The 27,482-nt window shown below is 53.7% G+C and overlaps 1 protein-coding gene across 1 annotated transcript in view; it reads left to right on the forward strand.

Moving 5' to 3' along the window:
* Positions 1–634: 634 nt before the first annotated feature.
* IGDCC4 (immunoglobulin superfamily DCC subclass member 4) overlaps positions 635–27,482 on the forward strand; it is a 36,423-nt gene continuing 9,575 nt past the window's right edge. The window contains exons 1-10 of the mRNA XM_068993508.1: positions 635–704; positions 10,706–11,056; positions 11,695–11,836; positions 18,541–18,677; positions 19,910–20,050; positions 23,250–23,405; positions 24,122–24,535; positions 25,002–25,166; positions 25,700–25,837; positions 26,599–26,769. Coding sequence (XP_068849609.1) covers positions 635–704; positions 10,706–11,056; positions 11,695–11,836; positions 18,541–18,677; positions 19,910–20,050; positions 23,250–23,405; positions 24,122–24,535; positions 25,002–25,166; positions 25,700–25,837; positions 26,599–26,769 — 1,885 coding nt within the window. The remainder of the gene's footprint in view (positions 705–10,705; positions 11,057–11,694; positions 11,837–18,540; positions 18,678–19,909; positions 20,051–23,249; positions 23,406–24,121; positions 24,536–25,001; positions 25,167–25,699; positions 25,838–26,598; positions 26,770–27,482) is intronic.

Genomic DNA, 27,482 nt, shown 5'->3' on the forward strand with positions numbered 1-27,482 from the left:
ATCCCCAGAGGGTCTGTCGGTGGAGAAGCTAAGGAGGATTCAGGCCAGGACCTGGGCTGGAATGGACTGGCTCAAATGGCAAGATGGGGTTATCAGAAACCAAGGCCTTGAATCTGCCTCCACTGAGCCTGGAACCCAGACGTTGGAGACCCTGAGGCAGCTGCAGAGAAAAGGAATAGAGACATCGAGGCAGAAAGAGATCCTGAGACAGAGAGGAAGACACAAACAGCCCCAGAAACCAACTGCCCAAATGGGGGTGCCCATGGCAACCCAGAGCCGGCGAGGCACACGCGCGCAGACCCCAGCAGGGCGGAGCACCCGCGAGGCGCAGGTCACAGCACAGGGCCAGGGTCCCTGGCGGGGCTCGACCGGCCGCGCTCGCCTGGCGCCCCCGCCTGGGCGGCTCGCCCAAGATGGCGATGGAGGGGCGGGCGAGGCGGCAGCAGCCCCGGCCCCCGCGCCGGCCCCCGCTCAGGCCCGGGCCCCCGAGGCCGCGCCCCCGCCCGCGGCGCCGCGCCTCCCCGGGCCACTGACGCCCGGCGCGCCCTCCCCCGGCGGCGGCGGCGGCGGCGGCGGCGGCCGAGGCGCGGGGAGGCGGCGGCGGCGGCGGCGGCGGCAGCCCGGGCCCGGCCCCATGTCGCGGGGGGACGCTGGCCGCGGCAGCGGGCTCATCGCGCTGACCTTCTGCCTGCTGACCGCGCGCGGTAAGGGCGGGCGCCCAGGCAGCGGCGGGAGCGCCTACGGGGTGACTGTGCGCCCCGGGCTGAGTGGGGCTGCGGGGCCGCCGCGCCCCGAGTCCCGAGCGAATAGGGACCGTGGGGCGCCGGCTGCGCGCCCTGGTGCCGGTGATGCCTGCGCTCCGGGGTCCGCGAGCCTCGGCGGGTGGCGTTCGCGGCGCGTACTTGTCCATAGGGGGTGTGTATGTCCTTGGTTTGTGGAGTCCGGAGTGAGTGTACCAGTGTGTGTGTGTGTGTGTGCGCGCGCGCGCGCAGAGGGTGGGGAGGGGGCTTCTGCCTGGCGCACAGGTCCGCAGTGCGTGGCCGATCGCTGCGTGGCATCGCGGGCAGTGGCTGCGGTGCCGGTGGTTTGTGCGGGGCGGGTACTGCCTTGTACGCGCGCGTTTCCTGGTTGGGAGTGTGAAAGAGGAGGGGTGTGTGTTGAGATTGTGTGTAATTGTGTTCATGGCACTGAGCTAATATTTGGCCTTGGCTTTTGGGGAGTGTCCTTGCCCTTGGTGGGGGGACAGGAGTAGGAGATTGCGGATTGACTGGGGTTAGTTTTGATAAAATACTCAACTTTGTCCAGTGGGTGTGTCCCTGAGGCTGGTTGTGGGGAGAGTGGGGGACTGTTGCCTCCCCCCAAAACCCGAGGCCCGGAGTGGGCTGGGGGAGGGGGCAGGAATCAGTTGCTTTCGTGGACGAGTCCAGTACTCGCTGTCGGGCTGGGACGCGTGTCACTTCTGCCCCACCCCCCAGGGACACATCTGAAAAGCGTTGACGAGGTCAGCAAGGCCCCCTCCAGCCCCCCCAGCACAGTGCGCATTGGGGGTAGGTAACTCTCCAGAGTTGTCCTAGCTGGAGAAAGGGCTGGGGATGGGGTGACGGAGTCCCAAGTGTCTGTGCTTAAGGGAGCCTTTTTCCACCCCGGCCCGCTCCCTTTCGGCCCTGTGTGCGTTTGGGGGGCGGCCCAGGGGGAAGGTGGTTGGGAGCGCTGGGGAGGGGGATGGGCTGCCCGCTTTGTTCGCCTAGTCCTTGCCTTCCCTGCTTAGCCGGGAGCTGAGGATGTGTCCGGGGCTAGTCGGGGAGGGACTTGGCGGTGGGGGTGGGGAGGGGGATTTCTCTCCAGCTGCTGCGGCTTTCCAGAGAGACTCAGCCAGGCCACGTGGGAGGGAGGCAAGGACGGCGGAGGGGGGAAGGAGCCTCCGCCTGGCCCGCCCCGGCCCTTCTCCAGGAAACCCAAACAGCGGGTGGGAAAGTATCGGCAACTACCCGGACCCCCTAGCTCCCTACAAAGACACGCCCCTTTTCAGACTCGAGTGCGGACCCGGCAGGAGGCCGCCTGGGGGCAGGGTCCCGGCCTCTGGGCCGGGGTAGTGGGGGGTCTGGGGTTGTCAGGTGGGGTGCGGGGAAGTGCCCCGAGAGGCGTCTGTGCTTCTGGAGGCCTAGGGATTAACGAAAAGTTGTACCCACCCTCTTCTCAGAGCTCCAGACCGGGGTCGGGATCATCCAGCCAAGCGGAGTCAGGGCTGGGAACTGCACTCAATCGAGCATTATGGAGTAGCGGTGGGGCCTCCCGCCAGGGGCTCAGTTTGCCTCGGAGACCTGGCCTCTCCGGACTCCGAGTGCACAAGGCCGAGCTAGGGCTCCCTTGGCAGCAGTGTGCTTGGCTGAAGCTACTGCGCTGCTGGTCCTCAGTGCTAAATCCTTTGAGTGTGCAAATCTTCTCAGTTCTGGGGACACTCCCCAGGCTAGAGTTCTGACTACCCAGCCCCATCTGGATGGAGGTCATTTATTCAACAAATATTTACTGAGTACTCGTTTTGGCTAGCATGTGACCGGTGCCTGGATATAGTAAATAAGGAGGAGACTGACAGGTCGTCAGCAAAGGCTTCCTTCGGGAAGTAGTGAAGACTAGAGCTCTGTGCAGAGGGTCAGTTAGCACGGCAGGAGAGCGATGATGGGGAGAGTTTTGCAGAGAGAACTGCACGTGCAAACGCTCAGAAGTGACTTTCTTTGGACTATCGAATGAAACTAAATATGGCTGGAGTTTAGAGTGCAAGGCATGAGGGTGGGGCAGGTTAAGGAAAAATGGGCCAGGGGCCACAGAGTGTCAAAAAGAGAAGGCTGAAAATGGAGCTGGATCCAGCTCATGAAGGGGCTTATAAGCCCCACCAGGGTTTCTGGCCTGAGAGCCCAAATGAGTCCTTGGGTTTTGTTTTTTGTTTTTCTTTCGAAATATTTGCTTATTTTTGTCTGCTCTGGGTCTTCGTTGCTGCTTGTGGGCTTTCGCTAGTTCCGGAGATTGGGGGCCCTTGCCTAGTTGTGTCTGGGCTTCTCAGTGCTGGGGCTGCTCTTGTTGTGGAGCACAGGCTTTACGCATGCAGGCTCAGTAATTGCAGCTTGCTGGCTCCAGAGCACAGACTCAGTAGTTGTGGCTCAGGAGCTTAGTTGCCCCTTTGGCATGTGGGATCTTTCTGGACCAGGGATCGAAATGGTGTCCCCTGCATTGCAGGGCAGATTCTTAACCACCAGAGCACCAGGGAAACCCTGGAGGGTTTTGAGATCTGTTTTGCATCAGCTCACTCTAACCAAGGTAGAGAATGACTGCATGGGATGGAGGCAGGAAGCTGCTACTTCTTGGGAGGCTGTGGTAGTAATCCAGAAGAGAGGGTGGTGGTAACTAAAGAGGTGGCAATTGGAATGGCCAAGTAGCTGGATTCTAGAGATATTTAGGAAGTAGAATTAGCATGATAGTTTCAGGGAGTTTGTAGAGAGTGAGGGGGTGAGAAGTAAAAAATAATAGACACTTCGGCCACCTTGACATGTTGGAGTCAAGACTGTGACTGCCTGTCTCCCCAGCGCACTTCTGATCAGGGGTTGGGAGCTGGGGAAATGTTGATGTGAATGGGATCCTACCTGGGAGTGGTGGTGGGATGCCCAGTGCTCTGTTTTCACCACAAGCGAGAAGCGGGGCTCTCCCTTACACCCAAGCAGAATTTAAGGGGTGGTGATGCAAGAGGTCAGTAGAAGGAGGGCTCTAAGAATAGGTGAGCTGCTTTCTTCTCACCAGGAAACTCCCACCTCTCATCCCTTTCTCAGCCGAGAGGCTCGAAGGCCAACCTCCATCAGTTGGAGTGTTGGGGTGGCCCTTTCTGACCTCATCTTGGGGCTTAGGAACTAGGTCAAACACAATCTCTATTTTTTTTTCAAGATTTTTTAATTTTGATGTGGACCATTTTCTAAAAATGTCTTTATTGAGTTTGTCACAGTATTGTTTCTGTTCTGTGTTTGGGCTTTTTGGCCAAGAGGCATGTGGAATCTTAGCTCCCATACCACTGATGTTGGAACGGGACATCTTAACCACTGGACCGCCAGCAAGTCCCAGACAATCTCTATTAATAGTGAATCTAAACAATCCAGTTAAACCTTCCAGTTAAACCTTCATTGATCTTGTATGTATTTTCATGGCTCAGTTAATTATAAGTTTCAAGTTGATTAATCTCACAATGAGTCTTCAAAGGTCAGCACTAAGGAAAACTTAGAAATAATTTTAGCGTGAGCTAATTTTGCAGATGAGAAAACTGAGTGACTTCCCAGAGTTACATGGATGGAGACTGAACTGGGACCGTAACCAATCTCCTGGCTATTGCAGTAGCCATGCCTTCCCGGGATTCGGTACACATTAACCGGAGCTCAGTCTCTCTTCACCCCTCCCCCTCACATGAGAAGTTATCAACAACTTGGGGTTTAGCCCCCTCACTTCGTGTGTCTGGGCCTGGGCCCTGGAATCCACTCTTCCTCACCCACCCCCACCCACTGCCTCCAGTTCTGCCTCCACTCTTTCTGAGATACAGGAACCAGACTCGACACAGAATCCCAGATGCAGAACAGATGTTATTGCCAAGCAGGCCGAGGGGCTCCCAGCTCCCCGGGTCACAGGGGAAGAAGAGAAAGGGGGGCTCTGATGGGGGAGGACCCCAGCTCCAGCCTGGTCAGAGACGGGGGATGGCAGCTGGGGGAGAGAAGAAAACCAGAGAGGATGATCTGGGCCTGACGTGCAAAGAAATGGAATCCTTGTGCTTGGGGCTGGCTGGGCTGCCAGGTCCTACTGCCTCACTGCTGAGGCATCTTCTGGATTTGAGGGGCTGTGGGGTCCCTGGGGTTGGGAAGCAGAGGCTCAAGAAGCTGTCTCTCAGGTGCAAACCTGAACACGCAAGCTGGTGCAGAGTGAAGACTTCCAGGTGGCTTCATAAGGGGCTCACTTACCTTGCACATAGCTTGGAGCTCTGGCAAATGAATGGAGCATAAGAGAGACAAAGGTGGGCACTCAAGCAAGGTATTTTTAAACGGACCTTCCATATAGCAGCAGAGGTGAGGTAATGAGCTCCCCAGTCCTGGTAATGTTTAAGTACAGAATTTCTTTGAATGTGAGTTTGTTGTTCTGTCTCAGGGCTTTTTTTTTTTTTTTTTTTTTGTGGCTGCACCGGACAGCTTGCACAATCTTAAGTCCTTAGTTCCTTGGTGAGGGATGAAACTCTGGCCCGCGGCAGTGAACGCAGAGAGTCCTAACCACCGGACCTCCAGGGAATCCCTGCCTTGGTGCATTTTCAGCATTTTGTTGGATCTCTCATAGGTGCCACATGCTATGCTAGGCATTTCCCCACATGTATTATGCAGATGATTCCCAGCCCTGAAGGGAGTTCCTATAATTTTTCCAGATAAGGAAATGGATGTTTGGAAAAGCACAAGGGGCTCTGTGTCTTGTCCTTTTGCGTGTGTCTCTGCCTGTTCTCTCAGCTGTTCAAGGACTATTTATTGAACACCTGCTGTGTGCCAGACAGTGTCTTAGGTCCTAGGCAACGCTGACCAGGACGATAATCTCAAACTTGCCTCGCTGGGGAGATAGGCAAGTCAGAAATCTGCCATGCTAACTGCAATGGCCCAGGTACCCAGGGTCCTATGGGGCAGAAAAAGGAGTGGCGTCGAAGTCAGACCCCCGAAGTCAGACCCCGGATGGCACAGCTACTGAGGGAAGACGGAGCAGCAGTGCTTTCAGAGAACAGGAAGTGGTTTGGTCCGGTGGGGGCTCCGCGTGACAGGAAACAGGAGGTAGGCCAGTCAAGCGAGGGTGGCTTTGCTGTCACGTCTGCTGGGGCCGAGCCTGACTCCGCAGGATCACAGATGAAGGGAATGCTGTCTTCCTCGCTTCCCAGACAACCGCCCCAAGCGCTCCTTCCAGCTGTTGTGGGAGGGGCTTAGCGTGTGGTGTGGGAGGTGGCCCAGATGGGGGAGTGGGGAAGGTTTCTGAAAGAAACTGGCTTGTGTCTCCTGGGAAAGAGAGTGGTGTTGGTGTCATGGAGAATTGCCCTTGTAGAGTGAAAACAAGTTATAAATCTGTTGGGCCCTGAAATTCAAAAATGACAAGGCACTGATGTTTGTGGCAAGTTCTTGCCTTAACAAAGGTGGCGTCTCAGCTTTGTCCCCCTTCTTCCCCCCACTCCCTCATCCTCTTTTCTGAGAGTTTACTGAGGAACAGAACCCTGGCTTATGCCAGGCCCCCACAAATCCTGCAGAACAGCACTGAGCTGGCCCCAGGGCTCAGCAGCGAATCTCCTTTCTGTCTGGGTCCTAATTGGCCTCATAAAATCTAATTTATCCTGCAGGTGGGTAAAATAATGCCAGAAAAAGGAGACTGAGAGATGGTCCTGGGGCTCCTGAGCATTGAAGCTCTGTATCTCCAGCAGGGTCCCTCCTCCCCACCTGGGAGAATGAGGAGAAGGGCTTGTGGGAAAAGGAGACCCCCTCGAGGCAGAAAGCTGGCCAAGCAAGTGTCCACTTTGTCGGCCCTGGCCTGAGAGGGAGGGCTGAGAAGTGCTCATGGGAGGGGCTGGGGGCAGTAGGAAGGGGGGGGGGCATGAAACCACTGGGCAAACACGGCCCACTTTATGCAAAAAGATTTGGTGTGTAGGAGCCACATTTACATGAAAGCAAACACTGCTGTGTAACAGAATAGGATGCAAAATGGGCCAGAGGTTTCAAAATAAAAGCATTTCAGGTGGTCAGTAAGCCTCCTGAGTCTGATCTCCTCTACTGCTGGGAGAATTTTGGTGAAAACAAGAACTGTGGCAGCTTTTCATTTTAAAACTAGGGAAACGGAACCAGAAAGGAAGAGAATGGACCCAAGGTCATACAATACCCGATGCACCTAGGACTCTGACTCTAGGCCAAGGCTGGTCCCACCACATCCCATGGTCTGTCTTAGGAAGGATGGGTTGGGGACCTCTGAGTGGCTGCATGCTGTGAGACCCAGGAAAAACCTTCCTTGGTGGGGACAGGGGCAGCTTCATGGAAGGATGTGGCACCTGAGCTGAGCCCCTAAGGATGCACATGTCCTGGGCACAGAAGTTGGGCCCTGAGGCAGAGAGAACCTCCTCTTATTCGGGAGCAGCTCTCTCCTCGATGCTGGGTTCACCCCTGGGATTCCAAGAAGGGCAGTTTCCCCAGACTATCTCCCAGAGAGGCGAGACCCTCCCCTGTTGGGCCTCAGTTTCCCCGTCTATAAAATGAGCAGTCTCAGGCTCTGCACATATTTTCATTAACGTGAGCTGACCTGGACTCCTGGCACAGCCCTGTACCCCCTGGGGACCCCGAGTTCTCCCCACATATACATCCCTGTTGGTTTCCACTGCCGCCTGGTCTTGCTGGGTGCTGAGCTCCTCTGAGCTGGGGCAGCCAGACATCTGCTGATCCATGAATATTCAGGAAGGAATTGGAGCCTTCTCTGGACTCTCCAGCCAGCCATGGCCCCTCTGGCCGCCATCCTGCCTGTCCGAGCCCAGGCTGCTGACAGACCCAGCAGCTGCTCGGGGCCCCAACTGTTCACATTGTTTGTTCACCACGGCGGGGGATTTTCCAAGCCTCCGACATGCTTTGGGGGGCAGGGAGGCTGCCAGAGGGCTCAGCGATTCGAGTCATGTGGGGCTTTTCTTCCCTGAAACTCAAACCGACTGCTCGGTGGCGGCTGGAATGGGGCATTTGGAAGCCGCTGGGCTGACAGCCCAGGCTGGCCTTGCCCCCACCGCGTTTGCATCAGAATCTAGGGGCTCAGATAGACAAGGGACTGGGTGTTGAGAATAGTGATTCGCATTTGTACATCCCCTTCCAGTTTATGAAGTCAAAGTATTAGTCGTTCAGCCGTGTCCAACTCTGCAACCCCATGGACTGTAGCCCACCAGGCTCGTCTGTCCCTGGGATTCTCCAGGCAAGAATACTGGAGTGGGCTGCCATTACCTTCTCCAGGGATCTTCCCAACCCAGGGATCGAACCCGGGTTTCCTGCACTGCAGGCAGATTCTTTACCATCTGAGCCACTAGTGAGACCTCCAGTTTATGAAGTGCCTCTAAAGAATGAGTTCCCATTCCTTGATTGATGCCTGTCAGGCTTTGAACTGGATCCCTGCCCTCCATCATCTGGTGTAATCCTCACAGGCTCCATAGTATCACCTTCATTTTACAGATGTGGAAACTGAGGCCCGGAGAGGTGAAGTGGCTTGTCACATGGCTGGTAGATGGAACAGCATGGTTGGAAGCTTGATCTTCTGCCCCAGGATCAGGGGCTCTTTGTGGCTTCCTTCCCCAGTTTGGCTGGAAGCCAGGTGAGGCCAAGTGCTGCCTTCTCCTGGCTGCTGCCTTCTGCTGGCTGCAGCCTCTAGTACTGCTGAAGCCAGTTGTGTCGCTGAAGGTGCTTGCAGAGCCTTTAAGAAAGGCAGAGAGGCCGTTCAGAACCCCTCTGTCTGCCTGCCTTCCCACTGCGGTGTCCTGGCTCCTGCCCTGGCCCCTGTATCTCTACCTATCAGGACTTCTCCCCTCCATCTTGATCCTATTCGGGGCTTTAAGTGTTGGCATGCATGTGTCTAGGTGTTGATGAGTGTAGCAGAGATCCGGGTGCATGTGTTTAGGTGTGGAAGGTATCTATAGTATCTAGACGATTCAGGCTTCCCAGATGGCTCAGTGGGTAAAGAATCCGCCTACAACGCAGGAGACGCAGGAGATGCAGAAGGCACAGGTTCGATCCCTGGGTTGAGAAGATGCCCTGGAGGAGGTCTTGGAAACCCACTCCAGTATTGTCTGGAAAATCCCATGGACAGAGGAGCCTGGTGGGCTACAGTCCATGCGGTCGCAAAGAGTCGGACAGGCCTGAAGTGACTGAACCCTGCGCAGCTGAATGATACTCTGAATCAGTTTAGGAACAGGTGTGTCCAGTTCACTGAACAATCCTGCCGTCATAGAATCTCAGACATCACCCGCTATGTTTGAGTAAACAAGAGCAGGGCGGGGGTGGGGGCAAGGAAGTCCCAAGGGCACACAGCTGGACTGTGACAGGTCCAGGTCGAGAACTGAGGGTCGCCTGAGTCCCGCACCGCTGTGCTGCCCGCGTGGCCCTGACGAGGCGCTGTCAGCCCTGGCCTGCCTGCTCATGAGTGCGGGCCACTGTCCTCACCTCCATCCCTGACTCCCTCTCAGACACACCATGGTGCCTTTAAGCAAGGTGTCAGGCCAGAGGATAGGAGGGGGCCTTCAGCCTGGGAGTGTCTATGGACGAGGAGGCAGCAGGCCAACCTTGTGGGAGATACAGTGGGGAGAACCCACCATTTCCCTGTGAATAATGGTTACTAGCCTGGCTGAGATGTTGCTTAAAATGATAAACACTGGCATTTGGGTGTTTTGCCTTGACCCTGGGATGGCATTCCCTGTTCTGCTCCCTTCCTCCACTGTCCACCTTTGTGGCCAGGGTGGTGTTGGAGCCGTGGGGTCTTCTGGGGCATCTGCAGAGGGTTGGAGGCGCGGGTTCTGTGCTGGCTCACTGTGTGGCTCTGGAGGAATCAGCTGCAGGGGGGAGAGTTGAACTCTTGCAGTCACTGCAGCAGAAGTGAATTGGACAATCATGGTTGAGACGACCTGCAGGATTCCAGGAGAGGGGACGACATTACTGAGCCAGGTCAGCCTCTGTGCCGCTCTCCCTTACACACGGGCATCTCACTGACCGCTCACGGCAGCCTTTTGAAGAACGAATGATGTCTTTTTAAATTGAGAGGCAATTCAGATGCCACAAAATTCACCATTTAAAGGGTACAAATCAGTGGGTTAAGTTTATTCACAAGGTTGTGCAACCATCACCACTATCTAATTCTAGAAACATTTTCAGCACCCCAAAAAGAAACCTTAGATCCCTTAGCCATCTCTCTTTATTCTTCCCTCTCCCCAGTCCCTGGCAACCATGAATTTATGGTCTTGTCTCTATGGATATGCCTATTCTGGACATTTCATAGAAATGAGATCACATTATACAATATGTGGCGTTTCATAACTGGCTTCTTTCCCTTTGCATAAAGTTGTCAGGGTTTATTTCCTCTGAGGCAAATGTCAGTTCTTCATTTCTTTTGATAGCTGAGTAATATATTTATCCATTCGTCAAGTGATTGGGCTTCCCAGGTGGTGCTAGAGGTAAAGAATCTTCCTGCCCGTGCAGGAGGCATGAGACTCAGGTTTGATCCCTGGGTTGGGAAGATCCCCCTGGAGGAGGGCATGGCAACCCATCCCAGTGTTCTTGCCTGGAGAAACCCCATGGACAGAGGAGCCTGGTGGACCATAGGGTCGCACAGAGTTGAACACGACTGAAGCGACTTAGCATGCATGCACGCACAGGTGATTGGGCATTTGAGTTGCTTCCACCTTTTGCTAAGAACTGTGTTATTTTGTGGATGAGGAAGTTGAGTGGGGCTGAGGGGCGGGCACGATGGGCATGAAGCGCAGTCGTTGGCCCAAGATCACAGGCAGAAGGAGAGCTGGGATCCAGACACAGGTTTCCTCATGAGCGCTCTTTCTCCGAGGCTTGTCCCCAACCCTGGTGCAAGTGACTCAGGAGCTGGAGGCTGTGGGATGTAGGAGGACACACTCTGATGGCCCTGGTGTCCGTCCTCTACGCAGGGGAGCAGCCGTTGCCCCAGGAGACGACCGTGTCGCTGAGCTGTGGAGCAGGGCCGCTGCAAGTAATCCTGGGCCCAGAGCAAGCCCTGGTGCTGGACTGCAGTCTGGGGGCGGCTGCCACCGGACCCCCAACCAGCATCACGTGGAGCAAGGATGGAGGCGCCCTCCCTGAGCACGAGCACCTTCGCCTGCTACCCAATGGCTCCCTATGGCTGTCCCAGCTGCCAACAGTAGATGGCGCTGACGAGGCAGACCCTGGGGCTCCAGAGGTCATTGAGGGCAGCTATTCCTGCCTGGCCCATGGGCCCCTCGGGGTGATGGCCAGCCAGGCTGCAGTGGTCAAGCTCGCCAGTAAGTGCTACATCTGGGGCTGAGCTGAGACCCAGACGACATGGGGTGTGGGAACTGGGATCCGCCATTAGTTACTTGCACAAAGGCTTGTCTCTGAGCCACCCCCCTCTCCCTGCCTCCTGTCCTGCTCAGTGGGTCCCTTCCTGCTCTTATCTGTCTCACCGTTCAATAGTCTCACTTCTTCCCCACTCTTCTGCTGCTCCTCTTTTTCCTTCCCTGTGACTTCGAGAGTCTAGACCTGTGCTTTCCTCCAGGAAGCCCACCAGAGAGACTTGTAAGAGTGTCAGGAGCACAACGGTGCTCCCCTCGCCCGTAGAGTGTGTGGAGCCGAGCTGCATCGTCCAGCCACCCCTTGGGGGGGCTCTAGGAGGCACAGATCACCATGACATAATTTTGAGGCCAGAGGAGACACTGTAGTCTGACATGAGTAAGGCAGGGGACTCATCTGACCAGTCATCGCCACTTACCCTCTGCTTGCCTGCCTGTCTGCGTCGGGCCGAATTATCTCTGCTCGTGTTTCTGTTGCCCCGTGCCCCTCTGTCCGTGTGTGTGTGTATGTTTCACCATCCGTGCTCGCTGTGCCTCCTTTCTCGTGGCCCTCTCCTGTCGCTGTATTTTCTCACTGTCCTCATCCCCAGCCCTTGCAGGCTTCTCCCTGCACCCAGAATCTCAGACTGTGGAGGAGAATGGGACCGCTCGCTTTCAGTGCCAAATCGAAGGACTGCCAACACCCATCATTACCTGGGAGAAGGACCGGGTGACGGTGCCTGAGGAGCCTCGGTGAGTATCCTGCAGGGGAGTGGGGAGTGAGTCCCAGAGGGCCGGTAGGTTGGGCTCTGGGACATTCTTGGAAACTGGGATCCTTAGAGTCAAGGTGGCTCCATTTGCCCAAACCGACTTAGGAGCCAGCCACCACCAGATGCTCAGCTCATTTCTGGTCCCAAAGAGAAATTGGGCCAGAGGGTTTTGCTCCCTAGGAGAAAAGCCACCTACCGAGCTATGCAGCTTGGGTTAAGAGCAGTGATCAAGTACTTCAGAGCATATGTAGCCCAACCACTTGTTTTATCGAGGAGGAGACCAAGGCCAGAGAGGAGCTGTGTTTTATCCAAGGCCACACAGTGAGGCATTGGCTGGATGTTCGTTGTTTTTGCTCAGGGCCAGGAGGCTGCTGGGAGGCTTTCCCTTTGCAGGTTCCTCTGAAGTTTCTACCCTAGAAACATAACTTCTCTTCTTCCCTCAGTTCCATTCAGTGGGGTGCAGCATCTGATAACTGGGTTGTGGAGAGCTTTCCTGTTTCACCCTCCTTTCTCCCCATAAAGGCAATGGAGCAATCCCAGGGAATGGTTTCTGGGGCAGAGGAGAAGCAGAGGCTAAACCCAGGACCTGATCGCTCCTGTGGCTTCCTGGGAAGGCCCAAACGTACACAGAGCATGTCCAGAAGGCATGAGGCTCGTTTGCATCCCTGGTCTTGGAATTGGTCTCGTGACTTGGCTGCCACCCCATAGATTCTTTTTTAATTGATGCGCTGGGTCTTTGTTGCTGCACATGGGCTTTCTCTATTTGCGATGAGCCAGGGCTGCTATCTAGTTGCGGCACGTGGGTTTCTTATTTCGGTGGCTTCTTCTGTGGGTGAGAGCACAGGCTCTTTAGCACTCTGGTTACAGCAGCTGTGGCTCCCAGGCTCAGTAGTTGCAGCACATGAGCTTAGTTGCTCGGAGGCATGTGGAATCTTCCCAAACCAGGGATCAAACCTGTATCCCTTGCATTGGCAGGTGGATTCTTAACCACTGTGCCACCAGGGAAGTCCCACCCCGCGGATTGTTACATTTTGGAGAGATTTCTCCAAAGGCCTTTCCCAGCCGCCCTGCCCTCGTTTCCGTGCATCTCTCTGGCTGTAGTTACCAGCCCACTCTCTCCTCTCCCAGTTGAGGTGAGATTCCTCAGGCTCAGAAATACTGGTTTCCAGATCTCTCTGCCCTGGAACTAACCTGTCTTTAGAGTATTGAGTTGGCCCAGCTCCTCTGACTTTTATCCGTGTCTCGATAGGGGTGAAAGTGTGAGAGAAACTTCTAGATAGAAAAGCCTCAGGCCACATCTCTGCAACAGTTGGAAGGGAGGAAGAAGGGTGAGAAGCCAAGATGTAAGTGATCCTGTGATTCTGGTGATCAGTCGGCCCCAGTGGTCCAATGGGTTGGACTAGATCGTGGTTTCCAAAGTGAGTTTTTTTTAGAATATTAGTCCCTAAAGATGATTCCTGGAAAAATTCTTTTTTTCCATGGTCAAATAAGACCTTGGAGTTGACAAGTCCCCTGAGAATCCCTGTGCTGAGAAACCTGTTTAACTTGTTTAACCACCTCTTAGAGTCATTTGCTCAAAAGTGTCAGTCGCTCAGCTACGTCCATGGACTGTAGCCTGCCAGGTTCCTCTGTCCATGGGATTCTCTAGGCAAGAATACTGGAGTGGGTTGCCATGCCCTTCTACTATCCCCAGAATGAGCATTCTAGGGCGGGGACCTTGGGATTGCTAACCCAGCTTCCCAGCACTGGCATGTTAAGTTCTGTGCCTCCGCGTGTGGCGCCCCTCACTGCTGGGGATGGATGCTTCCAGCGGGTTGCTGGGTGAGGGTCAAGTAAGAGGTGGGAGAGAGCAGAAAACTCTCCCCACGTTAAAAGTCACGAGAGGCTCTGCTTAATGAGAGCGGTGTTTTCTCACTTAATCCCTCCCGTCATCCTTCAAGCTAAGGATTTTTTATTTTTCATATTTTCCTCTATTTACTTTGTTTATATTCCTATTAGACCCATTTTTCAAATTCGTATAAACAGAGAAGAAGAAACAAACATGACTCATCTTCTTACCACCCATGGAAAGCCTCTGTTAGTGTTGATGTCCACCCTCAGGACTTTTCCCTTATATGTTTATAAATATTAAAAATTTTGGCTGATATATACTGGGTATTTTTATTCAATCTTTTTTATAGAAAACAAAAATGGGATTATACTGCAATTCCTGCTGGGTTTTTTTTCCACTTGATGCGTACAGAACCCCCTTCCAGGTCTGTCTGTGTGGCTGTGGCAGATGCTCTTCTCTGAACTGTGAAATGAAGGGAACTGAGGATCAGACACTAGTCATTTGCCTCAAGTCACACAGCTGCTGCTAAGAGTATCTGGCATTGGAGCCCTGGGGTGGATGAATTGGTGGTTGGGGTGGGGAAACCACAGGGTCTGAAGAAGCTCCTGTTGTAGGTGGGCTTAGAGATGGATCCAGTTATGCTCAGAGGAGAGAAGTTACTTCCTCAGTGTTTCTCCACAAATAGAGGAGTTCCCGCACCTCCCAGCATCTAGTTAGGCCTCTCCCAGGAGGCTGGAGCTGCCTGTTCCTGGACTCTGGAAGCGTTTGCTCCCAAGTCCTCTGAAAATTGATCCTCATCTATAAATAAGCCAGGCTCATATGTCCCAGCACATTGTGTGTGGGGTGGGGGATAAAGAAATACCTAAAACAGCAACTTGATTATGCCCAAGGTATGTATTTTTACACATGCCCAGATAGAGTTCATGTACAAATATGCTATTCATAAACTCAACTCAGAGGTTTGAAGGAGACCATATGCCCAGGTGTAGGCTGTGCACATGTGCAGTTAATAAGCACACTCTGTCAGGGTCTGTATGCATATTTTGGGCACTGACGGCAAAGTCTAGACCCTAAGGCAATTGCCTGATACTTAAACTAATTTCTAATGAGAGGGGATCATTTTTCTTCCACGGGAACCAATAATCACCAAGAGCAGCATTTCCCAAATCACAGGCATTCACAAACTCCTGTCATAATCTTGGCCACCCCTAAGCCATTTATACAATCACTCACTTTATACATTTCTTCAAATCAACTCTCTCTTTTGTAACTTGTGTGTGTGTGCTAAGTTGCTTCAGTCGTGTCTGACTCTTTGCGACCCTATGGACTGTAGCCTGCCAGGCTCACCCGTCCATGGGATTCTCCAGGCAAGAATACTGGAGTGGGTTGCCACTTCCTTCTCCAGGGGATTTTCCCGACCCAGGGATCAAACCCAGGTCTCTCACATTACAGGCGGATTCTTTACCGCTGAGCCACCGGAGGGTCTGCTTGGTCACTTTGGTGGTGGTGGTTTAGTTGCTAAGTTGTGTCTGACTTTTGCGACCCCGTGGACCCCATGGAGCCTGCCAGGCTCCTCTGTCCATAGGATTCACCAGGTAAGAATACTGGAGTGGGCTGCCATTTCCTTCTCCAGAGGATCTTCCCGTACTCACACTTTAAAACAAATGGATTTAATTCCTGCAGGATCCCTGGTCCAGTCCTCTGCCCTGCCCATCTCCCAGGGTCCATCTTGTATCAGCCTCATGTGACCCTCAGCTCATGTCCCTTTTCCTGGGGTGGATCTCTGAAGGGCTCTGGGTGGGGCGCCTTGGCCCTCAGGAAATTCAGAGCAGCTCTGCCATTTCTTCTCTGCTCTTGAATCCTGGGGTTCAAGTGTCGTTTTGCAGGTACAGGAAGCAGGCTCAGGCTTGGAAAGAGAATGGTTCCTCCCTTTTAGATAGAGGTTGCTTTCATTCTACAAGTAGCTATTTTATTTGAAGTCCTTTTAAAACTATAAATATACTACTAACTTAAAGGAGAAAAAGTCACCTACAGATTGACCACAGATAGCTATTACCATGATCTTATGTGAGCTTATGACACATTAACAGGGTCAGGGGTGTGAAATAGGTAGGAATTATGAAGCCCGTTTTTCAGATGAGAAACCTGAGGCCTGGACATTGGATGTCACTTGCTAAAAGTCACATATATTGGAATCAATTCTCTCCACTATGCCACAGCTGCTTTTATTCCAGAGCCAGAAGTGACAAAACAAAGTGCGTCTTTCCATTTAAATTTTTTTAAGTTTTATATTCCCAAACTAATAAATAAATGCTCACTGTAACCAAGAAATTTAAAAGCAGAACAAAGAAGAGACCCCCCCCACCCCCAGTAATCCCCCTTGCTGAGAAAACCTCGACAAATGACGTGAGCTTTGCCACCCTTGACTTTTTCTGCGCACATCCTAGGATATCATTTATCTATTCTCCAAAAATAGCATTACTTCGTAAACACTGTTTTGTGATTTCCCCCCACCCCCACCACTAACCAATGTATCTTGGACATCCTTCCAAGGACAGAGCTTTTGAAACCACATTTTTAACAAAGCAGAAAAGATATTAAATGAACATTAAAAGTGGTACCATCTCACTTCTTCGGCTGTAGCAAATGCAGCAACAGCACCACACCCAAGGAAAGATATCCATTCCTTTGTTCGTTCATTCAACACACAGAATTAAGGCAGTATTACTTGTCATAGGAGGTATTAGCTCTTGGATCGTTCTTTTTGTTGCTTAGTCGCTCAGTCGTGTTTTTTGCAACCCCACGGACTGTAGCCCTCCAGGCTTCTCTGTCTAGGGGGTTTCCCAGGCAAGACTACTGGACTGGGTTGCCATTTCCTCCTTCTGGGGATTTTCCCAACCCAGAGGCCAAACCCGTGTCATTGGCAGGCGCATTCTTTACCACTGAGCCACCAGAGAAACTCTTGGATACCTGGAGCAACATTTCCCTGGAAAGACCAGGAACCTTTGGGGTCAGGAAATGTGGGCAGCTATTGAGACTGAGGAAGGAGGAGGAGACCCGGATGGGGGTGGGGGCCTTGTTTCTGAGATGGGTCCTTGTCTTTTCCATCAAATTCTCCGAGGCAGCAGGCTGCGTCCTGGCCCAGGATTTAGCTCTAGACACCCTGCACCTCCTCATCACCTCTCCCCTGCTGGCCCCAGCACTGCTTCAGGCAGCTCTTGGAGTTGAGGCTAAGACTCTGGGGGCAGAGTTGAGTTTGCCTGTAGGGTGAGGGAAGGAGTGATGAAGGTTTATGCTTTTGTTCTAAGTCTTTGGGCCACAGCAGATTTCTAGGCTTATGGCCAGAATTCTCTCCCAACACCCTTGAGCTAGTGCTTTTCTCCTGTGTTTAGATTTTCTCATACCCCACTTTCCCCACGAGCCAAGGGATCTTCGCGTGCACAGCTGCCCCATTCCCTCCCTGACCTTGACCCAGCCTGCATCCACAGTGAGAAACTAGAACTCTCACCCTCGAGCTGACCCTGCAGAGATCACAGCTAGAAAATTCAGGAAGACCCACTCCCTCCCTGCTGGGGCCAGAGCCCATTCTGCTTCCCACCACCCAGGCCCCTGTGGACACGTCTCTGCCTGGGATTGCACTGTCTCTAAGCAAGATCTCTGGGCTCTTCTAGCCCAAATTGCTTTCCAACCCTCACCAAAAGGGCAGACAACACCACCTCATCCATCCTGCCCTTCCTCCATAATGTACATGTTGACTGGCAGGCGGGGGCACTTGCTGGGACTACATCCCTTCCCACTGGCATTGTTAGGCATCTAATGGCTGCTAAGACAGGCAGGTGGGAAGAACGTGGGATTTGGCACCAGGAGATGTGGGTTCCAATTTTAACTCTGCTTTAACTGTGGGACTCTGGAAAGATACCCTCCTCCCTCCAAGACTTGGTTTTGTCACCAATAAAATGAAGGCTATGATCCCCTCTATCTCTTAGGCTTGTTTCAAGGTTCAGATTGAGATCATGTGACTAGAAGGGAGAGGAGAGAGAAGGTAATACAGGCAGGAGGTAAACAAATTCAAACTTTACAGAAGGTTATTTAATGAAAATAAAGTCTCCTCCTGAGAGCTCCCCGGATCACAGGTCCCCTCTCAAGACAACCGCTATGACCAGGAACATTCCGTGCAAAAGCATGTAAGTGTACGTGTCCTCCACACACTGTTCTGTAACATATGTATTTTGGAGATGGTTTTGTATCAGCACACAAGGAGCTGCATCCTCTTAACAGCTGCCTAGCATTCCATTCTATGAATGTACCCGAACCAATTTAGCCAGTTCCCACCCTACAGATGGACACTTGGATTGTTGCCAGTCTTTTGCTATGGCAGACAGGGTTGGAGTGAATATTGTTAAACATACATTTTGTGTATGTGTATGAGAATATCTTGGGATGAAGTCCTTGAAGTGATGTTGCTGAGTCTAAAAGGTGCATGCAGATTTGATAAAATACTTATTTGGCTGTGTCGGGTCTTAGTTGCAGCATAGTTGTGGCTTGCAGGCTCGAGAGTGTGGGCTCGGTAGTTGGAGAGCTCAGGCTTAGTTACCCTGTGACACGTGGGATCTTAGTTCCCTGACCAAGCATAGAACCCAGGTCCCCTCCATTGAAAGGCGGATTCTTAACCTCTGGACCACCAGGGAAGTTCCAGTATCTTGTAGTTTTAATTTGCATTTATGACAAGTGAGCTTAGTAAGCCACAGTAGGTGTTTCAGGAAGGAGGGGGAGGTGGGTTCAGGACAGTTGGGGCACCGCCACCCTCCCTGTAGAGCTCCTGTCCACCTCACAGGTGCCCTCTGTCCCTTCCCAAGGCTCATCACCCTTCCCAACGGGGTCCTCCAGATCCTGGATGTACAGGAAGGTGATGCAGGCTCCTACCGCTGTGTGGCCACCAACTCAGCACACCAGCGCTTCAGCCAGGAGGCCCTACTCCGCGTGGCCCACAGAGGTAAGGGGGCTGGCCGGGTGGGGCAGTCAGCCATCTCGGAGCTGGGAGGGACCTCAGGTGGTCCAAGACCTGCCTTCAAATAGGTGACAGATGAGGCCGTGAAGCCCACAGAAGGCAATGCCACCCAAGTCAGAGACAGCACTAGGGGCCGGAACCCAAGACTTCCGGTCCAGGGTGCCCTTCCTGCTGAGACTGTTTCCGTGGGTGGATGGAGTGTCCAGGGCTGGGGACGGGTGCGGGGAGGTGAGGTGTCTGTGGAGAGGGTAGGTGCCAGCCCCTGCCCTGGGGGAGCCGCCCCATTCTGCTTGCTGTGCGTCTGGCTCCTAGAGGTCTGGGACTATTCTTTCCATTTCTCTGAAAATCTCCCATCCCAGAGTGACGCGGTAGAAAGGACACAGGCTTTGGGGTCAGAACGACCTGGTTTGAATCCTGGCTTCTCTACTCACCATCTGTGTGACCCTGGGCTCCTTATCAAATGTCCAGCCCAGGGAGGTGGTGAGAATCGCCAGGATAGGAATGGGAAGTGCCTGGTGCCTGGCAGGTGTTCAACAGATCTCACTTCAGGCCTCCCGCAAAGGCCTCTGTCTTGCCTTCCTTTGCCAAGGCAGCTCCCCTCGACCCCCACCCCTCCACTCATCTCTTCCCACCCCCCTCTCATCCCGTCTACTTTCCCTCCCACTCTACTTCTGGGGCTTAGCTGATGAGGTGAGTCTGGTTTGCTGCCCGTTCAGTGCCCGGGGTCTCTGCCTCCACCTGCTGGACAAACCGGGTATTTACCACGCTGACCCAGGGACCCAGGGTCATGCTGAGAACTCAGCAGGGAATGGGTGCTCCGGGCGCCGCCACGCTGGCAGAAACTCGAGCCCATCCCCTGCCTTCCCCACATGGGAACTGAGGCGCTCCAGGGAAGGGACTTGCCAGAACTAGAAACTCCAACTGTTGACTTCAAGTCCAGACTGCAAGTCTACTCTTGACTCTGCTGGTTCTCTGCCTTGAGGGTGGGTTCCATCCAGCAGGAAGAATGGGGGCGCTGTGTCGGAGGCCCAGTTATTCCTCTCTGGCTCCCAGAGAAAGACCTCTGAGTTCCAGTCCCAGCTCTGTTGAACTACGCAGCTGCTTTCCCATCTGTCCGATGGAACCCTGGCTGCCCCACCTGTCTCACCAAGTGACTGTGAGCATCAGGTAAGGGGCTGAATGTGAAGACGCCTGATGGTAAGGCTACCTCTCTCCAGGGTCCCTGGCATCCGCTGGAGGGCGGGACGTGGTCATCGTGGCAGCCCCGGAGAACACCACCGTGGTGTCTGGCCAGAGTGTGGTGATGGAGTGTGTGGCCTCGGCTGACCCTACCCCTTTTGTGTCCTGGGTTCGACAGGGTAAGTGGAGGGAGAGGACTTGAGGGCATGGGAGAGGAAGGGGGTGGCGTTGCACACACCCCCAAGTCAAGGATCTATGAGCGTGACCACAGTATGGTCACCAACCTTTGGTGTGGCAGGAACCAACTTCTGTCCCAGGGTGGAGTGTGGGTAGAGGAGCCTGGACCAAATGAATCAATCTGGATAGCAAGTTTCTTTTATGAAGCCCACTCAGTCTGCCACTCACAAAATCACTCTTGAGACCTTTCTTGGGGGTGGGCGCTGGGCTTTGTTCTCCACCTTCTATGTTTCCAGTCCTTACAACAGTGAGTGTGGGGCCAGTGAGTCAGGGAGCACTTGGACTCTCTGCTGGTCTAACTACACAGCCCCTCCTGGTCCGCCCAGTCTGCTCCTGCCTTCGTGTGCCCGGCTTCATGCTGGGCACAGTGAGTGAAAGACCCAGGTGAAAGAGATGGGGCCCCTGCCCTCTGATCTCACAGTCTGTGTGAGGGAGATAAACACATGTCCATGAAAAGACTTGATGGTATCCGGCAGCAAGTGATGAGTGCCAAGCGGGGCTGCATTACAGAGTATGCTGTCAGGGTAATGAGCGCGCCGGGCCAACATAACCTTCCAGTCTACTGAGCACGAAACCCACTTTCCTGCTGGAGCCTCCTAGAGCAGTTCAAAGAGGTTAAGGGCCAGGGCTGTTATTCCTGGTGGGCAGATGAGGGTACTAAAGCTCAGAAAGGCAGGTGGAAAGCCAGGACCCAAACTTTAGAGCCTGTTCCTTTTCTGGTACACCACCCCCTACAGCTCTGTATGGAAGAAAATCAAGGATTACTTGTTTCCACTTGTCAATAAGAAGTGACTTGGGACTTCCTTGGTGGCTCAGACGGTAAAGCGTCTGTCTACAATGCGGAAGACCCGGGTTCGAGCCCTGGGTTGGGAAGATCCTCTGGAGAAGGAAATGGCAATCCACTCCAGTCCTGTTGCCTGAAAAATCCCATGGACAGAGGAGCCTGGTAGGCTACAGTCTAAGGGGTCGCAAATAGTCGGACAGGACTGAGCGACTTCACTGGTCCCAATTTGATGGCAGAAGTAAGTCTTAAATCCAGCTATCTCTACCCCTCTTCCCTGGTTCAGTCCATGATCCCACACTCCCTTTTGTAAGTTTGTATCTCACACTCAAGACTATATAATGATGAATACATAGACTTTAAAGAAAAATAATACCCCAAGATGACTGTGTACCCTCCACCGAGCTGATGAGCAAGAACAGTGCTGCTTATCTGTGCCTCTCTGACCTACCTGACCTCACTGGACTCCTGACACTTGCCTAGTTAGGGGGAATCTTAGGCCAGCAGGACCCTCATAGTATTATTGGGGTAAGCCTGTGATGTCGCCCAATTCTATCATCAGTGCTTCTCAAATCCTGACCAGGCATCAGGATGACCCAGGGAGCTTCTTCAAACTGCAGACTCCCTCCCTTCACGCCTGAAAGATCATGACCCCGGATTCTTAATGTTTAACAAGTTCCTAAGGTCCTTCTACCGAAAGTGTGGTCTTTACCTACCTCTTAGGCGAAGTTAGAAATGCAGAATCTAGGATGCCTGACGCCTCTGCATCTTAACCAGGTCTCTTGTGATTCTGTGATTTGTTTGCACAGTTGGGGATTTGAGAATTGCTATCCTAGAGGGTCCAGACACTGTGGTTCTGGGATCTCACTTGAAACTCTGCTAATACCACACTTAGAAGACAGAGACTGGCTTCACTCCTGTCCCTGGGTGCTGTTCCTTTTCCAGGAACTTACTCCACTTAAGCCTGGAGAAGGAAATGGCAACCCACTCCAGTATTGTTGCCTGGAGAATCCCATGGACAGAGGAGCCTGGTGGGTTACAGTCCATGGGGTCGCAAAGAGTCGGACACGGCTGAGTGAGTAACACAACACAACAACTCCACTAAGTCAGGCAAGGGGCATGGCTTTTTTGTTCGGTTTTGTTTTCTTCTGATGGCAAAAGGTGTACATATTCATTATAGAAAACTAAGGAAAAACAGAACCAGTAAACATCCCACCACTCAGAGATTAAATTGCTAACATATGAGTGTGTTTTCTTCCAGAGTTTTTTTCTATGCACATGTATATTTTCCCCAAAAATAAAAGCTTGCTGTATTTACAGTTCCAAGTCTTGTTTTCATTCAACAGTATATCATAAGCATCCCCCCATCTTTATTTTATTTATTTACTTTTGGCTACACCATGTTGATTGTGGGATCCTAGTTCCCTGACCAGGGACTGAACCTGGTCCTGCAGTGGAAGTTCAGAATCCTAACTACTGGACTGCCTGGGGATTCCCTCTCCATCTTTAAAGCTTTTTCAAAAAATAATTTTAATAACTGATAGTCCATCATTTGAGTATGGCCATTATTTAATTTTTGAAGTCTTTCCCAGTTGTCCACTGTTACAGTTAACACTGAGGTGATCAGCACTGTTAACAGCTCCCCACCACAGGGTGCCCACAAGTGGAATCCGGGCTTCAAGGTCAAGCTGGAGCCCCTGTATAGCCCTATCTGCATTTACCCTTTCTCAGGCATTGCAACATACTGTCTTTAAAAACGTTCCCACTTTAATAGGTGAGAATGAACATCTGTGTTTTGACGTGCATTTGGTTTTGTGAAGTAGAATAGTTTTTTTTGTTTCTTGGCGGTTTCCATTTCAGCTCCTGACTGTAAGGCAAGGGCTTTCAAAATGATTCTCACTTCACATCAAAATAAACCTCAGGTATTCAGGCCTCTGGTTTTGGTGCAGACCTTTCCAGCCCTATCTTCATCATAGCCCTGGGCTGAGATCATATGGCAGGAGTGTGTCCTTGAGAGAAATGAATTGAACAGTAAATGGTAACAGTTGTAACTGAGTGGTGTTCAGAGCACCTATTAATGTGCCTGCATTGTGTGGGCCAGTCTCACAGACCTTATTGGTTCCACCCTCAGAACAGCCCTTCCAGCGAGGGACTATCTCCCCACCATACAGAGAGAGACCCTAGGGCTCAGAGGGGATCATCGGTCCAGCAAATGGAGGAACTGACCGAACCAGAGACTGTTAGGTTCTCTTAACCCGGGTGGAGAGGGCGCCCGCACTCGAGGTCAGGTCCGAGGTCCGGAGAGTGGATGGAGCGGAAGCCATCAGCTCCCCGCTCCAGCACTCTCCCTCCTCCCGCAGACGGGGAGCCCATCTCCACCGATGTCATAGTCCTGGGCCGCACCAACCTACTCATCACCAGCGCGCAGCCCCGCCACTCTGGCGTCTACGTCTGCAGAGCTAACAAGCCCCGCACGCGGGACTTCGCCACCGCAGCCGCCGAGCTCCGCGTGCTGGGTGAGGAGGGGTGGAGGGTGAGATGGGGCAAAGGACCGGGGAACAGGTGTAGGGGGAGACTGCATTGCGGCGGATTAGCGGGGCCTGAGCGCAGGAGGAATAGGAAGTGGGAAAACGGACAAGTGGGCGTGTCAGAGGCGACTGTGGAGAATGAAAAGGGAAGAAGATAAGGTTGAGGGGGGCGGGGTCCCAGCACCTGGGGAGGAGTCCTTCGTAAGGGTGTGGGGTGCCTTGGAGGGGACAGACTAGGTAATTAGAGGAGACAAGTGTGGGAGGAGATTGGAGGACGGAGTTGAGGAAGAGGAGAGGGGTGATAAAGGGCATTGCTTGGGTTATTGGAGAGGTGGTCTGGGTGGGACCCGGGTAATGTGGGGAAGGATGAGAGTGAGGTCATTGGGGGGGGGGGGGTACATCTGATAGGTGTGGGGTCCTGGGAGGTAGGGGAGACGGAGTAAGTGCAGGAGAAGGGTTAGATCCTGGAGAAGCCAGGGTATTTGGGGAGGCCGAGGAGGCCTGGAGAGAATGGTTAGTGTAGGGCCGGGGTAGAAGGAGGAAGCGAGCTAGAGCTGCGCTGCTGAGGGTATTTTGGGGGGACGGGTGAATCAGGGAGAGGTGAGAATGAGTGAGGGGCTGCGGGAGTCCCTTGGGTATTTGGAGGCGGGGGCAGGCCTCTAGCGGCGGGAGCGCGCAGTCAGCGTCCCTCTCCGGTCCCCCAGCCGCTCCAGTCATCTCGCAGGCGCCGGAGGCGCTGTCGCGGACGCGGGCCAGCACCGCGCGCTTCGTGTGCCGCGCGTCCGGCGAGCCGCGGCCGTGGCTGCGCTGGCTGCACGACGGGGCGCCGCTGAGACCCAACGGGCGCGTCAAGGTGCAGGGCGGCGGCGGCAGCCTGGTCATCACGCAGATCCGCCTGCAGGACGCCGGCTACTACCAGTGCGTGGCCGAGAACGGCGCGGGAACGGCGTGCGCCGCTGCGCCGCTGGCGGTCGTGGTGCGCGAGGGGCTCCCCAGCGCCCCCACGCGAGTCACCGCCACGCCGCTGAGCAGCTCCGCCGTGCTGGTGGCCTGGGAGCGGCCCGAGCTCCACAGCGAGCAGATCATCGGCTTCTCCCTGCACTACCAGAAGGCGCGGGGTGCGTCTGCCCAGCAAAGGCCTACTGCAGGGCGTGCCTCCGCGGTGGGGGGTAGGGACGGGCACAGGCTGGATGATTGAAGGCTGCCTTTGGGATAGGATGGGATGGGGTGAGAGACCTGTGTGTAGATGTGGGTTAGCGCATTTCCCCTTCAGCGAGAGGAGCAGCGAGAGGATGCTTCTCCCAGGGAAAATGCCTTGGCATTCCTGGAGCCAGCTTGTTAATTGCAGCAGGAGTCACTTCAGTTACACGCTAGAAAAGACTTCTAACCAGTGGGAGGAACTAATACAGTGCGCCTAGATGTCAGGGGAGTTTATAGTCTCCTACTCAGATGATCTGCAATGATTTAGCTAGAAAGAGGCTATTTCAGGGACTGGACAACATGAAGGATTCCCTAGACAGCTTTGAGCAGGGAAGCCTCTGGCGGTGGCCCTGTGACAGACACTTTGTCCCCTGACCCACTCAGGCGTGGACAATGTGGAATACCAGTTTGCAGTGAACAATGACACCACTGAGCTACAGGTTCGCGACCTGGAACCCAACACAGACTACGAGTTCTACGTGGTGGCCTACTCGCAGCTGGGGGCCAGCCGCACCTCCTCCCCAGCACTGGTCCACACACTGGATGATGGTAGGGCCTCTGCACCTGCCGTGGGCACCTTGGGCCCCAGGGAATTCCCTGGGGATGGTAGCTTAGTTTCTCTTAACTCCTATACGCCAAGGTGCTTTTACATGCCTTGTGCCATCTTTTGTGCCCTGTAAAAGAGTGGGCAAGGGTTCATCTCCCTAATTTGCAGTTGGAGAAACTGAGGCCCAGAAAGTGAGTGACTTGCCCAAGGTCAATAGTGCAGCTGGGACTTGAGCCCAGGTTTCATGACTGCCTGTAATCAGGTGGCCCTTCGCTGCACCCAGGTGCCATCCAGTCAGACAGGAGCCAGTGACAGTCTGCTGGATGTAGGAGACTGTGCTGGGGGAATGTCCTGGGAAGGCTGTCCCATCCTCTCCAGCTTGGGGCTCCCCTGAGAGGCTCCCTTTCCTCCCTCAGATCCTGGTCCTGGGCCTACTTCTGACTTGCTGTGTGACCTGGGCAAGTCTCTGGCCGCTCCTGGGCCTCACCTTCCACGTCGGTGGAGCAGAGCTCATGCTGATGTTCTTCTGTCTCAGTCCCCAGTGCAGCACCCCAGCTCTCCCTGTCCAGCCCCAACCCCTCGGACATCAGGGTGGCGTGGCTGCCCCTGCCTCCCAGCCTGAGCAATGGGCAGGTGGTGAAGTACAAGATAGAGTACGGTTTGGGAAAGGAAGGTGAGTGGGGGCAGGAATCAGTGAGGTGAGGGGTCGGTCAGAGCAGCTGGTGGAGTAGGGCAAGGTAAATCTAGAAAAGGGGAAGGTGGGCTGGGGGTTGAGAGGGTAGGAGCGGAAGAAAAGGCTCAATCAGAGGGCTCGCTCAAGACAGGGGTAGGGCTGGGGGCTAGCCCCACCTTCTGTACAGCGTAATCTGACAGTCCCTACTGCAGGCTCCTTGTCTGTGAAGTGAGGCCGGTGACCTAGGTAATCCCTGGGGTCCCTCCCAGCTTAGAAGGGATAGGGAGGTGCAGGGCTTGCTTGTGGGATTGAGGGAAATGAGGCATGGGTGAGGTGTTAGGACAGATGTCAAGAATCTCGAGGAGGAGGAATGAAACTGATGAAGACACAGGAGAAAGCAATTGGCTGGGGGCCAGGGGGCCAGGGCGAGGAGGGCGGGAAGGGTGAGGAAGGGAGCCTGGGTGGCCGATAGGGCTCTGGAAGAGGCGGTGCTTGGTGGCTTCACAGTCAGCCCCTCGGGCCCATGCCCTGGTGTGTGTGGGCTGGCTCCTGGGGCAGTGGGGAGTGTGTGCCCTGATTCTCCCCACTGTGAGCCCAGGCTCATGGCTGGTATCAGCCAGGGTCAGAGGCCTGGGCATTCACTGAAGCATGGAGTCCATCCAGGCACTGAGGGGTCAGGGCCTGAGGTGGAAGAGTCAGTGTAGGGGGGTTTAGGAGTTCTTAAGGGAGCCACCCAGAGCCAGTGTCTTCTGTCCCAGCAGATCAGATTTTCTCCACCGAGGTGCCGGGGAATGAGACACAGTTTACGCTGAACTCGCTTCAGCCCAACAAGGTGTATCGAGTGCGGATTTCAGCTGGCACAGGGGCTGGCTACGGGGCGCCCTCCCAGTGGATGCAGCACAGGACGCCCAGTGTGCACAACCAGAGCCATGGTATGGGGTCAGAGGGGACAGGTGGGGTGATGTGAGTGACTGTGTGGGCGTTTGGGAGTCCTTGGAACCCAGACCGAACCACCCCCTGCATGAGAGGTCTACCGTGGCTGCCCCTGCTCGATGGGTGAAGAGGCAAAGGGCTGGCGTTTGCAGACCCCTGGGCTCATGTATCCCTTCCATCTGCTGTGTGACCTTGGACAGACCATTCACAACTCCAAGACTTCACTTACTACTGCCAGGTGTATCATGAAGATTAATTAATATAAACAAAAGTTTGATACATAATTAGAACCGGTTAAGTAGTAGCAAATAGGGGACTTCCCTGGCAGTCCAATGGTTAAGAAGCCATGCTTCCACAGCAGGAGACACAGGTTTGATCCCTGGCTGGGGAACTAAGATTCCCATGTGCTGCACAGCACAGCTGGGAAAAAAATAAATAAATAGTAGCTGCTTCTGTGATTATGACTGTTGTGGGTTTTGTTGAGAGGCCCAATAGTAGAGTGGTTAAATGAAGACAAAACCTGGCATACATACTATCTGTGTCATCTTGGGCAAGTTACTGGACTTCTCTAAGCCTCAGTTTTCTTATCTGTAAAATAGGGACACTAGTAGTTTTGTTATTTTGTAGGGTTGTGAGAATAAAGTTAAAATACATGCTCTGAAGTGCTGAGGACAGCATCAGACACACAGTGAGCCAACCCACTCTCAGGCTC

The sequence above is a fragment of the Capricornis sumatraensis genome, chromosome 2, assembly GCF_032405125.1.
Source record: "Capricornis sumatraensis isolate serow.1 chromosome 2, serow.2, whole genome shotgun sequence".
NCBI lineage: Eukaryota > Metazoa > Chordata > Mammalia > Artiodactyla > Bovidae > Capricornis > Capricornis sumatraensis.